Source organism: Halichoerus grypus, chromosome 7 (assembly GCF_964656455.1).
Source record: "Halichoerus grypus chromosome 7, mHalGry1.hap1.1, whole genome shotgun sequence".
NCBI classification, from domain to species: domain Eukaryota; kingdom Metazoa; phylum Chordata; class Mammalia; order Carnivora; family Phocidae; genus Halichoerus; species Halichoerus grypus.
Genome location: NC_135718.1, coordinates 53,640,978 through 53,655,725, shown reverse-complemented (window position 1 = coordinate 53,655,725; position 14,748 = coordinate 53,640,978). Strand labels below are relative to the sequence as shown.

The following is a 14,748-nucleotide window of genomic DNA, read 5'->3' as shown; positions in this document are numbered from 1 at the left end:
AGCCCCGGGGATGGAACTTAAAACGGTACCTCAGTAACTGAAGTTTTCTTGGGTCCCCCGCTCCAATGTCCAGAGCCAAGCTCCCTGGTCCAGCACACCCTCCCATGCATGAAGAGAGAAGGCTTACCATGTCAGCCATGCCGGGCCCCAGGAGGTCACACTGCGCCTTGGCATGGTCCACCAAGGCCTCGACAAAGGTGGAGTTGGTCCTTACGGCATTCTGGATGTCCGTCACCATCTGGATGCAGTCCTGGCAGACGTCCCCACCAGCCTACGGGGGCGGGGGGGGGCGGGGGGGTGTTTCAGGCTGTAAACACAGCATACTCCTATGGTAACTAAAAGAATCCAAATTCCCAAGACGATTTCCTTATGTGTTCATGACCACAGCACTAGGGGGTGACTTACTGAACAGTTCTGTGTTTTTGAAGTTTTTTGTTTTTAAGTAATGGCTACACCCAACATGGCGCTCGAACTCACAACCCTAAGATCAAGAGCTACACGCTCCATGGAGCGAGCCAACCAGAGGCCCCAGTTCTGTGTTTTTATAGGCTCTAAAATTATCAACAGGCTTAAAATCAATTAGGCATTGATTTCAATAAAATTTAATTGGAACGCAGAGAAGTCTTTGCATACTTTAAATATCCCAAGTTCTTCAGAACCTCCATGGCACAACTATTTGAAGGGTGGCTCGGGTAACTGCAGGGTCAAATGAAGGAATAAGCCCCCAGTTTGAGAAAACACATACACACACACACACACACACACACACACACACACACACAGCCTCTCTCACGTCCCATCTCTACTCCAATCAGAAACGGGGCCCTCAGCGGCTGGGCCTACTGCCTTACCTTCTGCTGGGGCTCGCTGTGGGGGCCGTCCTGAGGGTACAGGAGGAGGGGGATGTTGGCCATAAAGGGAGCCACCACCTCAGCCACATCCATTTCCGGGATCTTATTGGACTCGAGCTGTTTCTGGTGATTCAGTTCTGCCAGATGCTTCTGAAGAGACTCGCAGAGATTGAGGGCAGAGCACACCTCCCCAGGACGGCTCTAGTGGGGAAGTAAGTCCAGCTGGAAATCCTCTTCCCAGAGGAAAACAAAACCACCACCCGGTGCCCCTGAATGAGTCCCTGTCCTTACCTCCTGACCTCATATTCATGCCCTGCTCAAAAACCACCCGACCTGCTCCCCCTCCATCTCCACCTTAAGCAAATGGCTCCCCCACCCGGCTCCCAGAAGCTCAAGCCAGAGACCTGGAAGACATTCCTCACTCCTCTCTCTGTTCCTCCCCTCCCTCAGCAGGTAACAGCCCATTTCTCCTCTGAAACAGAACGTGCATCTGTCTACCTCCACTGCCCCATCACATCTCACATGGACTGTCCTGCCAGCTTCCCCCTTCCAACTCCCAAATGATGGGACCTAGTCCAAACCCTTTACAGAAGGTCACTTCTCCCCTTGAACCCTCCGAGGACTTCCTACTTGCACCTGCAATCCTTAAATAGAGCCTAAAAGGCCTTGCATGGTGTGACCCATGCCACCCTCGCCAAAACCTTGGTCCAGTCTTAGCACACTCCTGCACTGCTGGCCCTGTTTTTTGAACACCTCTTCTTTCTTAGGGTCTTTCTAAATTCCACAAACCCAGCTCCTTGTTTGTGGCTGAAAACCAGTGCAATAGCACGTGGTTTGTGCACAGTAGATGCTTATTTGAATGCAAGCAGAACACCCCTGTAGCTCAGTCCACTTAGGATAAAAACCACAGAAATGAAATGAATTGCATGCTCAAAGGGAGAGCTAAAGATCTGACATGAGTTAGCAAACAGGCACGTATAAATGTTATAGCAGTTTACAATTCCTTCAGTATTCTACATTTCCTGTAACTCTCCCATTTCCTGTACTCTCCCCCAACTGTGAAAGTTACAAGCAGAGTGTTCTACTGGCCAAAGCTATCTTAGATGTCAAAACTATAGTAACAAGCTGTTGAGAAAATCCAAATCCATGAAAAGACTTTCCACTTTAATCATTCTGTTCTGGGCTGGCACCTCCCTGGGCCCCGGAAGTTCCCTAAAGGAAGAGTCTGTTCTCCACCACATACCATTTGTCCTTTAATCATGTCCAGGATGACTGGGAGGTAGGAGTCAACCATCTCTTTGCACGAGGCAGACAAGTTCGGATTAGGCAGCCAGTCACAGGTCTTCTCCAAGTACACGAGTATCTCTTGCTAAGGGGATACAGGCAAGGGTCGGATCAGGATGGACTTCTGCTCTGCAAACGACTGAGAGCAGAGGACCTCCACAGCTCCCAGCAAACAGCGGCCTCAGGGAAGAGTCCTGGGAGAGGGCTAGTGGCTGGCCGTGGCTGCACTGGTCAAACAGGCAAAAAGCAGACATTCCTCAAAATGAAGCTGCTCTGACTACAGTCTCATGGGCACAGGGAATCCTGAGCAGAGATGGCCAAAACGGACCTAAAGGTAGCGACCAGCGATACGAAAATCCCCATCGACCCCGGGCATTTAAACACCGAGGCCAGGGAACAGCAAGCTACAGCCTGTGGCTCAGGATGGTTTTTACATTTTTAAAGGATACGGGGAAGAAAGAAAAAAAAATATGTGACAGAAAAAGTATGTGGCTCACAAGATCTGAACTACTTTCTACCTAGACCATCCCTTGTCAGACCCCCAAAGCTGCAGACAGCTCGTTTAAGGAACGGATGCACATGACCACGTGGTCACTGCTCACACATGGTCACTGCTCACACAAGGTCACACATACTCCCGGCAGCTCACCTCGGTGGCATTGTCTTTCAGCATGTCGCCAGCTGCAGTGATGACATCTTTGCATATGTCGCAGGGAAGGGATTTCTAAGAGGAAAGAACATGAGGGAGAGAGATCTGTATTTGCAGGACGTAACGCACACCATACACAGCTGCAAAGCCGCCCGGCCTCTGTCCTATTCTATCTAACCAAGGACGTCAGACACACTGGCACATCCTGGTTCCCCACCTAGATGGAAAGCCCAGGGGAAGGAGCAGGGTCAGGCAGGCCTGACCAGAACACTCTGTGCTTCTAGGGATAGATACCCTTTCCTTCTTGTACCGTCTACACCTCAGCACACATGGCACAGGCCAAATGTCATAATGCTCACAACAGCTCCAGGAGGAAACTGAGGCTTGGAAAGGTGAAAATCAGAGCAGCAGAAATCAGAGAAAACCGGTCACCTGGGGTCAATTACTATCACAGAGTAAAAGGGGGTGCGGCAGAGAAGCCCAGCCGGACACTGGCACTGACTCCCGCACTCTACCGACCTTCCAGCTCCCAGGGGCTGCTATGCTCTCGTGGAAGCCATACGTCACCACCCCAGAGCTCAGAAACAGCATGCCTGTCCCGAGAAGCCTGGGCACCCCGGGCCCCATGTGGCCCAGGACATGGCGATTCTAGCTGCTTCTTGAGGCTCGTGGGAAGCTCCCTTTTGAGGGCAACTGATTTTGAACCCATAAAGAAGGAAGGACCTAACACGTCTGGGTGAGATGAAGGAACACCTGTGAACTTAGCTGCGTTGAAAGAAATCAATTTGAACCTCTGCGCCTTATCAGGCTAATACCGGATGCAGGCAACCATGAAACTGCCTTATCAAAAGGGAAGAGCTAAAGTCCTCCCTTTGTCACAGGCTGAATTTGAAAAGAGGAAGCCGTATTAAAAACAAGATGAGAAGCAAATTAGAAACCAAATCAGAAAGTAATTTTGGCCACAGAGGGTAGTGTTTCAGCGAATTCAGAAACTATTTCTAAAAGAACAGGGTCTTTAATTATTCTTCTCTTAATGAAGCAGCACTAGTGGCCGCTGATGACAAGTTTTAGACCTGGAACTCCACACACAGTCAGGGGTGGCACATCCCGGAGCAAGCCACATGCATGTTCTGCAGTCAGCTGGTACAGCCAACAAAGCTCAGGCGTCTCCTAAGGGTTCAGGTCGCAGGAAGAATGCACTTGAGCTTTGTCATCTCAGAGTATTCCCCATGAATGTAAGGAGCCCCACATTAATACGCTATATTTAACACCATTTAGATGAAAAATCAGTAGCATCAGCCTTGCTTCGGCAGCACATATACTAAAATTGGAACAATACAGAAAAGATTAGCATGGCCCCTATGCAAGGATGACACGCAAATTTGTGAAGTGTTCCATATTAAAAAAAAAAATTCAGTAGCATCTTTTCCAGTTTGGCTATAGCTAGAAATAACATTTTAAATAGCTACTAAGCTCTAGGGTCTGAATCCGCGATCTGCCTGTCTGCGAGAGGCAAAGAATGAAAATACCAAAAAGCAGGGAAGCATTTCAAAAGTTTAGCATCCACTTTTTTTTAAGATGTATATATTTATTTGGGAGAGAGAGCACATAGCAACAGAGGGAGAAACTCAAGCAGACTCAGTGCTGAGTGCAGAGCCTGGGGCTCGATCTCATGACCCTGAGATCAAGACCTGAGCTGAAACCAAGACTCCGACGCTTAACCGACTACACCACCCAGGCGCCCCTAGCATCTATTTTTTTGAGTGACCAAGGGATAGAGCTGTGCCATTGTACCCAGCCCCGGGAACGGAAGCTGCAAACCTCTGGTCCCTCACCTGGAGTGCAGAGGTGGGACGTGCACAGTGGCCCAGAAGGCAGCATGGAGTGCACACAGTGGTGGCTATGGGCGGACCTCAAGCCTCTCACTGCCAAAAAGAGACTCCCTGACCTTGGGGGAATAGAACCTTAACCTCTCTGAGACTCCGTTTCCACTGTGCTAAAATGGATCCACCCTGCAACAGATCCTGCCTCCCTCGCAGGGTCACCGGGAGGAGCAAACGAAGTGAGGCAAAAGAAAGCGCTTTGTAAATGGCAACAGCTACAGACGACATAAGGAGATTGGGTACGGTCCCAACGGCACTTACCACCGTCGGCTTGTTCCAGACGGTCTGCAGGCAGTGCTTCAGGGCCCCACAATCAGCTGCCGTCTTCACGTTCTGACACCACACTGCTGAGCCTCTGGTGCATTCCTTCAGGCCCAGGACAGGGCTGGCTAGAGCTAAAAGAAAAACCAGCATGAGAAGGCGTCCCACCTCACTCACCTACCCAGGGTGAAGCACCAGCCCGGGCACTGAGCTGGACAGCAGCTCAGCCCCTCACCCAGCTGCGTGGCACACAAACCACACAGCGGCATTGGGTCAAGAAGCTCAGTGATGTCTCAGTCTAAGTCACAGGGCTAGGAGGGACCAGGGACTACCTGCTTTGCTTTTTTCCTCTCAAACTATCTTTAAAGAGTATGAGGCCTTTTTATCTTTACAACCTTAAAAATCTTTCATGAATAAATCATGCGAGAAAACACTGACATATTTAATTATAAAAAATTTTTAACTTCTGAAGAATGACAAAGTCAGGTTTTTTTAATCTGTAGGGAAAACAAGATTCATATTCTCATTACAAAAACAATGACTCTTAATATTCTAGTAAAAGAGCCCTTTTATAAATCTAGCTTTGTGAATATGTGCACATAAGTCTACTAACAAAAAAACCCTCCATAATCCACTTTGGTATCACCCAGTGAATACGTGTCCACTCAAAACCGGGTGCACAGCATGGCATGTGCTGTGATAAGAAAGGACTCAGGCAGAAGTCACATGCGCAGAAATGGGACTAGGGAAAAACACAAGAAAGATACAAAGTCCCCTAGGACCAAAGAAACGCCAGTTACAGCAAGAAGGTGCCATATTTTGAAAGTTAAATAGCCAAGGGGGGGAAAAAGTGACAAGTTTGTAGCAGAATATGCATTTGTACGGCCGATAAAGTGTGACTGGTAAGGACGACTTCTTAATGTATTTCAAAAACTGGAAAAAAAAAATCTTCTTCAAAAAAGTAATCCACTTCTAGGGGCACCTTGGAGGCTCAGTCCCCAACTCCTGATCTCAGCTCAGGTCTTGATCTCAGGGTCATGAGTTTAAGCCCCACATTGGGCTCCACGTTGGGTGTGGAGCCTACTTTAAAAAACAAAAGTAATCTACTTCTAGAAATGGATTATAAGGAAATACAGCATTCCAAGAGGCAAAATATGATATGCATAAATATATTAAGTATAATTCACAATACTAAAAATAAAAGTAGATGTGACCTGAATGGCCAAAAATAGAGGGGGGAAAAACTAATGATTCTTACTAAAAAGATTATGTAGCTGTAAAGTATAAAAACATTATATATCAAATAGAAAAAAATTCAAGAATATGAAATTATATAGAAGTTGCACAAAAAACAAATACCTCCCAAAATTATGTTGTTTGTGAATCTCTTTAAAATATTTTATAAACTGCCTTAAGGGTTCGTATGTTTCTTACAAGAGGTCTACAGTAACCTTGACTTTGGCACCTCACCTCTAAGCCAACAATTAAGCTAGAAAACAACAGATTCCATCGGGCTACAATAAGATGGGTGACAGCGCAGAAGGCCGACTCCAGCAACAGCTCAGTAGGACAGAACCACCTTCTACTGTGAATAGGAAACACGAGGCCCAAGTCTGAGGAGAAAACCCACCCACGAACTAGACTGACAACCTCAGGAGTCATGTGGCTCTTTGCTTCAATTTGTAAGCCAATGAGAAGGCACAGTGATTCCACAGACATGAGGAATCACACACACACAGTATACAAAGCATGGAGGTTGGCAGGTGCTCTCACTCCAGGAGAGGGAAGGCAATGAAACGCAGTCATTACTTGCTTTTCGGCCAAAACTATATTCCACAAACTATTCACACAAAGACTGAGTCACAGGTCTGCAGAAAGCTCAAGCCAGATGATCTGCACCCTTTCAGACACTGGCAAATGAATTATTAATCTGCTACCCAGGTTACTGCCTTTGATGCCCCTTTGCAGCAAAAACCGCATCCGTAACCAGTTCACAAACGCAACTGAACTAGCCACATTCCAACAGCCATTGGCCTGGACTCTGGTTTCCAGGGGAAAACATGCAGCAGATTCAATAGTAAATACTAATCCCCAGATGGTTCATAGAAGTTTAGTATCTATAATGTAGCCAAGCTAGGCTGCAGCCAGCCCTCAGCTGCAGGGGTGGGGAAAGGGGAGGGGGCAAAATTTGTGTCACAAGGGTAAGGGCTCTTGGAAAGTGTGGGGGGGTCATAGAGACAGCACACACAGCAAACAGGCTCCAGCAGCACCTCCCAGGCTCCTTCCACGCACCAGGCCCCAGGGAATCCTGAAAAGCACCCAAGATACACCAACTGGTTCTACCTCCAATTGGGAGAAAAGAGCCAGAAAAATAACAGGAAGCTACAAAATGAGTCTCTAGGCAAAAGAATGCACAGTGATACACAGGGTGGCCAGAAAGAGGTTAGACATCAGCAGACCAGAGCCAGGACAGGATTCAGAGAGCAAGGCAGGGCCAGGGAGCAGCCCTCTCTACATAAGGCCTGACCACCATTCTCCATTCTCACAAATGTGCAGTGAACTAGAACTTTGATCCGGGGTTTTTCTCCAACCATCCCAGTCAGGAATTGGCTATAAGGGCCAAAATCTATCAGGTTTCGGGAACAGGATGCAGGATCATAGGCCCAAGAAGCAAGAATACTTTGTAGCTTATTTACTCCTTCAAGGAACTTGAAACAGTAATCATGTGCAATAATGACTTTGTTACCAGCTTTGGCCAACTGTTATGGACTAAAAATAGTCTTGGGCAGCTGGTTATCTGAGACTGGTCCAGCTAACAAAAACCCAAGTCATTCCACAATCCCAATAGTTACTGTTACTCCACAGCCCTCCTCAGAACTTTCACAAGTAGAAGGTGTGTATATGTACATACAATGGCCAATCTGGTAGACCAAGGAGTCCTCAAAGTCAAGCCTAAAACATTTCATGGACATTGAGAAATGAAACTGAACTCCCAGCTCCTAGAAATTAAATTCTCGGGTGCCTGGGTGGCTCAGTTGGTTAAGCGACTGCCTTCGGCTCAGGTCATGATCCTGGAGTCCCGGGATCGAGTCCCGCATCGGGCTACCTGCTCAGCAGGGAGTCTGCTTCTCCCTCTCCCACTTCCCCCTCTTGTGCTCTCTCTCTCTCACACTCTCTCTCTCAAATAAATATTTAAAAAAAAAAAAAAGAAATTAAATTCTCAGTAACACACTCCCATGTTCCTCCAACTTAAAGCCACATTTTTAAAGGTGCATATTATAAAAATAGTCTGTGGTATATACAACAAATCTGATGTCCTAAAATGACCCAATGTCTATTAACAAACAACTGTGCGTCCTCAGGATCGGTAATGTGAGGCTGAAACACAAGCACGGGTGATGCTAGTGAGCTACCTGGGGAGGGTTCAGGTGCTTATTTCAGGACCTGATGCCCTGTGAGGGAACCAAACAGTGGGGTCGGAACACTCTGAGACATGAATCCTTTTCCCGGAAATTGTATTTCTACACAACACCCTCACATCATTTCAGGGAGCTCTCAGGCACTACCCCTGCCCAGGGATCCCCCCTGGGGACTGAAAGCTCTAAAAGCAAGCATGGTTTTTCTCCACCCAAGAGGGAAAACAACTATGATGAAGGCACGATTACCAAACTCCACTGACTGGGACAAGAACACTGTGCTCAGGCAGCCGAACAAAGTGAACAGACTTGGGCTGACTCCACGGTGGGAGGGACAGACCCTGAAGAAATTGTGGTATGTTAATAGAAAACAGGGGCCCTGGAGCAGCAAAATTAATAGCTGTGTGGGGGAGCGAGCAGAGTCTTCTTCAAAAAGAAATCTGAACTGGCCCCTGAAAGACAGAAATACAGAAGGCTGGCTGAGAGGGGGAAAGGGAATTCCTGAACATTCCAAAGGAGAGAAATCTTTGTCTTCTCAGGAGCCAGGCTGCAAAGACAGACCTCAGGCCCGATGAGACCTCATGTGGCACGCTCATCCCTATGTGAAAGCTCACTCTGTGGGCAATGGCTCATGCTAGTGTCTTAAAAACCCAGGCGTGATGTGGCAGAAGAACTGTAAAGGAGGTAGGGAATTCAGATGATGGGGCACCTAACTCAAATGGAAAGCTCATACCAAAAATTCCAAGCAAGCAGCAGCAGCAGCAGGACTGAGAAAGAAGCTAAAAGAAAGATTCCAAAAGAACAGACAGCTATAAAAATGAAACTCACAAGGTTAAACTTAAATGTGAACACGAGGGGCGCCTGGGTGGCTCAGTCAGCTGAATGTCTATCTTTGGCTCAGGTTGTGATCCCGGGGTCTGGGATCGAACCCCACTTCGGGCTGAGCCAGGCTCTCTGCTGAGCAGAGCCTGCCGCTCCCCCTGCTTGTACTCGCACTCTCTCTCCCTCTCCCCCCGCCCCCCCCGTCAAAAAATAAGTGAAATCTTAAAAAAAAAAAAAAAAAATGTAAACACGCAGCAGGGCTCAGGCCACAGAAGGACAGAACACACCTGTGTGCTCTGCTTGCCATGAGTCAGTGACAAGAACAGCAGGTTGGGAAGGTGAGGGCACGTGACACCATTCCCGAGTCCCCTAGAATACTGGAGGTGTTTAGCTGGGAAAGACAATGTTTCTGAGAAACACAGCCATCTTCATAGGGAAAGGATGCCTTCCACCTATCACATGGGAGCGGATCTGCTGTGTGGTTTCAGACCCAGACCTCAGAGCAATGCGTAGAGGTGAAGGGAAACAGACCACAGCTCGAAGTAGGGGCCATCCACAGGGTTACAAAGAGGGAATGAGCTGCCTCATTAGAGGATGACCTCTCCAAAAGCAGAAGCAACCACACAGAAACAAAATGCCCAACTATAAGGAATTCTACATAAGAGAAATCTTGCATGGTGAGCAGGGCTAGAAGTCCTCTTAGGAGCTACACATCTTCACTCCTGTAACAATGAGGCAAATGACGTTTTCAGTGTGTGTACACAACCAACATATAAAAATTACCCTAAGCCACTTTCTGATGAGTTATGCCTCAAAAGATGTTCCCAGCAAAGCCTTCTTCTCTACTCTCATTCTCCCACACTCTGCCCCCAAACACCAACTTCCTTCTTTTGAGGCAATATGCTGAACTCTAAGAAAGTTCTTAGAAAACATGAGCCTGACCCCCTGGAGAGTTCTAATTAAATATGTTAAGATACAAACACTCCTCCGGGCAAGGGCAACCAGGCACTACCCCTCTCCGTTCCAAGGCCTGCCGTTTGAGCCCTCAATGACAACACCGAGGTAAACTGAGATTACAGAAATAATCCCCTCAGACACACTAAAACCCTACAGGCAGGTTTCCTTTTATTAAGGAAGACAGGTTTTGTGTTGTTTTCTAAGACACAGAACTTCAATTGTATTTCCTTAGCAGAGGGATAGGTGCACTGTGTTCCCTTTTTACTCCCCAGGCCTAGAAGAAAATAGACATGTTCTAACGACCCACATGTAGGTCATTTATAAAAAAAAATGGGCTGTAATGGAATTTTAATTTACTGAGAACGGATGCCATGAGGTAGACCAGAAAGGGGCTTTGCAGCAGCTCTAGTCTCTAGACCAAAAAAAAAACCTCAGTGGGCCTGGAAGGCAGGGCGAACTCACTAGAGCCACGTTGTGTTTTTAGGTGTGATGACTTCCTGCAAAAAGAAACTAAATCTTGAGCTTAGAAAATGAGACATCTAAGGTACCTGACCCACCATTTAAATTAAATGTTTTTCAAATGTGGGACACTGAAAAAAAACAAAACAAAACAAAACACAAGATCTGCCTCCAAGTCCCACCCAAATAAATGACCTTCAGCCAATCACTGTCCTGAGCTTATTCTTCATCTGTAAAATGAAGATGCAGCTACTGGGGTCACTGGAATGTTGTTGAGAATCAAGATGTTGCTGGAGTGGAGGGGGGTGGGAGGGATGGGGTGGCTGGGTGATGGGACACTGGGGAGGGTATGTACTATATGGTGAGCACTGTGAATTGTGTAAGACTCATGAATCACAGACCTGTACCCCTGAAACAAATACGTTATATGTTAATTTTTCAAAAATGCTCAATCTCTCATTCAAAAAAAAAAAAAAAATCAAGATGACATCGTTATGTACTTTCAACTGCCAGAATATGACATCTCTCAGCCATCATGCCTTTACCAGCGTCTCTCTGGCATTTTCTTTTTTTTTTTTTTTTTTAAAGATTTTTATTTATTTATTTGAGAGACAGAGAGACAGCGAGAGAGGGAACACAAGCAGGGGGAGTGGGAGAGGGAGAAGCAGGCTTCCCGCTGAGCAGGGAGCCCGATGTGGGACTCGATCCCAGGACCCTGGGATCATGACCTGAGCCGAAGGCAGACGCTTAATGACTGAGCCACCCAGGCGCCCCTCTGGCATTTTCATTTATCCACATATTTCAACTCCCATACCAGACTGGCTTTGAAATCAGTCAAAGGCTCAGATCATAGCTCACCAATTCTAGTCAGGTGACCTTACAACTTGTCTTCAAATCTGCAAAATGGGCCTATTACTAGTACTCCTAGAAGTTTATAAAAATTAACCAGAATTTGTAAAACACGGCGCAGGGCTACAGAAGTCAAATAGGCGCCATCATCATCAGCATCGTTGTCACCACCTGGAGTAGCAACAACAGGACTTTTCTCTGATCCACTTCCTTGCCCAAAATAGGAGCTCACACAAATAGCAGAATCCAGGCTGTTGTGTTTGTTTACTCTGCATTTTTTTTTTTTTTTTAAGATTTTATTTGATTGACAGAGACACAGAGAGACAGGAAACACAAGCGGGGGCAGTGAGAGAAGGAGAAGCAGGCTTCCCGCGGAGCAGGGAGCCCGATGCAGGGCTCGATCCCAGGACCCTGGGATCATGACCTGAGCCGAAGGCAGACGCTTAACGACTGAGCCACCCAGGCGCCCCTGTTTACTCTGCATTTCATCAAGTACTTAACTGGCAGCTCAAAGACCTAGAGAGTTATAACCCAAATCCTCAGAAGCCATTGATTAGTCACAGAGAGGGAAACACAGGCTCCACTGTTAGAAGCCCAGGAGTAGACAACTATGTATGCAGGTACTAAACAAGATGTTTGCAGGAGCAGGAATGAGATGTGCCCAGCAAGGCATTTAAAATACCACAGATGAAATGCTCTCAATAATTCATGACACGGGAACTATGGGCTAAGATCTTTACCTCCGACCCTGATATAGTTACGGCAACTGGAACCCACCTTTTTTAGAAAAGCCCCCTCAAAACCTCTCCTTTTCTGGAAGGCTGAGGAGGCGTTATGACAAAATGATGGCTGCCCTGAGTGCGGGGGAGTAGACTGGCCTGAAACCCCTGCTCTGCTGGCTAATAAAGCCAAGACCTGGACATTTACTTATGCCACAATTATCTACAAAATATGGAAAAAGAGTGCCCCTTTCTCAGGAATTCTGTGACAATCAATGAGAAAGCAAAGAAAGGACAGAGTGCCTGGTACCGACAAAGCTCAGTTAACTGTGCACCTAATTATTAGTGATGGACTTGAGGGGACGACCACCAATGGAAGGCATTCACGTTCTGATTTTTATATTGTGGTACAATTTTTTCCCATGTTACCTTCAAAGTCAGAAACAAGTTAAACCTTACCACCAGTTTCAGGGAACAATTTCTGCCCAAGGAGGCAGAACCTGAAACTGTATCCTATAGGGTTAATGAGGCTGAAACTACCAGGAGATTTAAAGCTTGTTTTCCCAGAACTGTTTCTCCCTAATCAGCTGTTGTTTCTTTTCAGACTCCACTAACAAAATCCACGGCAGAGGCCTGAGCTGAAGGTCACTGATAAGGTTCCAACCCATGAGCAAGCAAGGCCCTGCATTCCTTACCTGAGATAGGAGCCCAAGACCCCATCCAGTTTATAGGAGCTCTCGGAGCATGCACATAGCCCCTTCTCCTTAAGATGATGTCAAGGACCCCAATTTTGCCTCGTTTTAATTTTACGTCCCCACCCCAAAATGAACTGGGATAGGTCACATATACGTTTGCTCAATGCACATGCTCCACCTTTCCTCATGAACAGTCCTGTTTCCCCGCCCTTTTCATCAATATACATATGTAATCTCAACCCCTATGATTATAAAACTTGTTCTCTCCCCCTTCAGGGAGGAGGATCTGAGGCTTGCCCTCTCGTCTCCTTGTTTGGCTGGCTGGCTCTCAAAGAAACCCTTCCCTTACTGAAACCTGATGTCTCAGAGACTGGCTTTGTTGCACACCCAACAGAGGAACCTGGGTTTGGTTACGAGACCACAAGTTGTTCCCTATATTCATTCTCCACGCCTTTCACAGGAGCAGAACCACAGATTTTTAGTTATACACATGGCTGCCAAGATTTAAAAACTGCATTTCCCAGTCTCCCTTGTAGCAGGGTCTGGCCATGAAACCACAGTCTGGCCTTGAATGACAAATGTGCCGGCTGGATCTTTAGCACTCATGAAGAAAGGGGCTAGACCTCAAGGATGCAGTCTCTCGGAGCTTCTGGAAGTAGAACCACCACACTAGCCCTGGACTGTCCGGCTCCTGAACGTCCTGTGGAAGGATAGGGACGGTACTATCATATGTAAGCCACTACTACCTAATCTCCGTTGTCCGCAGTCAAATCTAAGCCTAACTAAATACCAGCTTAATCATCTACCTCACTCACCTGAAGAGTCCCCAAACAACAAGTCTTTTTAAGGCTTACCTCCACTGAGGATATTCTAAAGCCTACATACACAACTTAATTACTGAAGGTTTTCAAAAACACTCTCAGAATGAAGGGGACAACCTTCCCAAGAAGATGTATCTTACGCTCCATTTGTTAACACAATCAGTCTTATTATTTTAGCCATTGTATTTCCTTGTAAATATCTTAGATAACATATGCTAAATACTGTACAGAGTCTAATTACCAAAAAAAAAGGGTAAGAGAAAATACAACCAGCTTCGCAGCACCAATGATCAGAGCAGACATTCCACAGGGCAATGGATCTGCCGCCTGGGTAACGGAGCACCATGGCAACAGGCAGGCTGCTAGGAAACCAAATGAAGCTGACCCCGGGAGGGGCGGCATCTACCTCAGGCTCCCTGCACTCAGACATTTCTCAGAATTCATGCACTTAGGTTCTGCGGAAGATAAAGCAATACACTCAACACTGACTGCTCCATCCAAAAGCTGGCTTCTACGGCAAGGAGCACCTGCCTCTTCTTTAGAGGATCCTGCTTTGGGAAGCATTCTGCAGAGCAGAATAAAAACACTGCTCATTTAATCATTCAGAATAGCATATGCTCCAAGGCAGCCTGCCTTGATCTGAAGGAAGTAAGATCCAAAAATTCCTCTTATCACAAAAGAAATCTGTACCGATAAAGCTCACTTGGCGGACATCCCATCACCTCTGGCCCCAATAGACTATTAGTTCTGTTATCTAAGACAAAGGTTCTTCCCTATTTCTCCTCTCCCTCCTTAATTTTTCCCTCCTCTTGCTCCTTAATTTTTCTCACAAGCAAGATCATTCCAGGACAAAAAACTGATCAGGATGCCTGGGTGGCTCAATCGGTTGAGCCTCTGCCTTCGGCTCAGGTCATGATCCCAGGGTCCTGAGATTGAATCCCAATTCAGGCTCCCTGCTCAGCGGGGAGCCTGCTTCTCCCTCTGCCTGCAGCTCTCCCTGCTTGTGCACACTCTCTCGCTGACAAAAATCTTTAAAAAAAAAAAAAAATAGGACAAAATATTGATCTACATGGAGAAGGCAA

At 46.8% G+C, this 14,748-nt stretch overlaps 1 protein-coding gene and 1 non-coding gene across 2 annotated transcripts in view; one reads left to right on the top strand and one right to left on the bottom strand.

Moving 5' to 3' along the window:
- The window catches only part of PSAP (prosaposin), a 34,199-nt gene that overhangs the window by 10,308 nt on the left and 9,143 nt on the right, over nt 1-14,748 (bottom strand). The window contains exons 2-6 of the mRNA XM_036083930.2: nt 4,929-5,062; nt 2,785-2,859; nt 2,095-2,220; nt 852-1,052; nt 128-271 (exon numbers count right to left, since the gene is read on the bottom strand). Of these exons, the coding sequence (XP_035939823.1) occupies nt 128-271; nt 852-1,052; nt 2,095-2,220; nt 2,785-2,859; nt 4,929-5,062 (680 nt within the window). The remainder of the gene's footprint in view (nt 1-127; nt 272-851; nt 1,053-2,094; nt 2,221-2,784; nt 2,860-4,928; nt 5,063-14,748) is intronic.
- On the top strand, nt 4,086-4,188 carry LOC118530477 (U6 spliceosomal RNA). Its single transcript, XR_004914682.1, has one exon. It is a non-coding gene; the product is annotated as a U6 spliceosomal RNA (small nuclear RNA).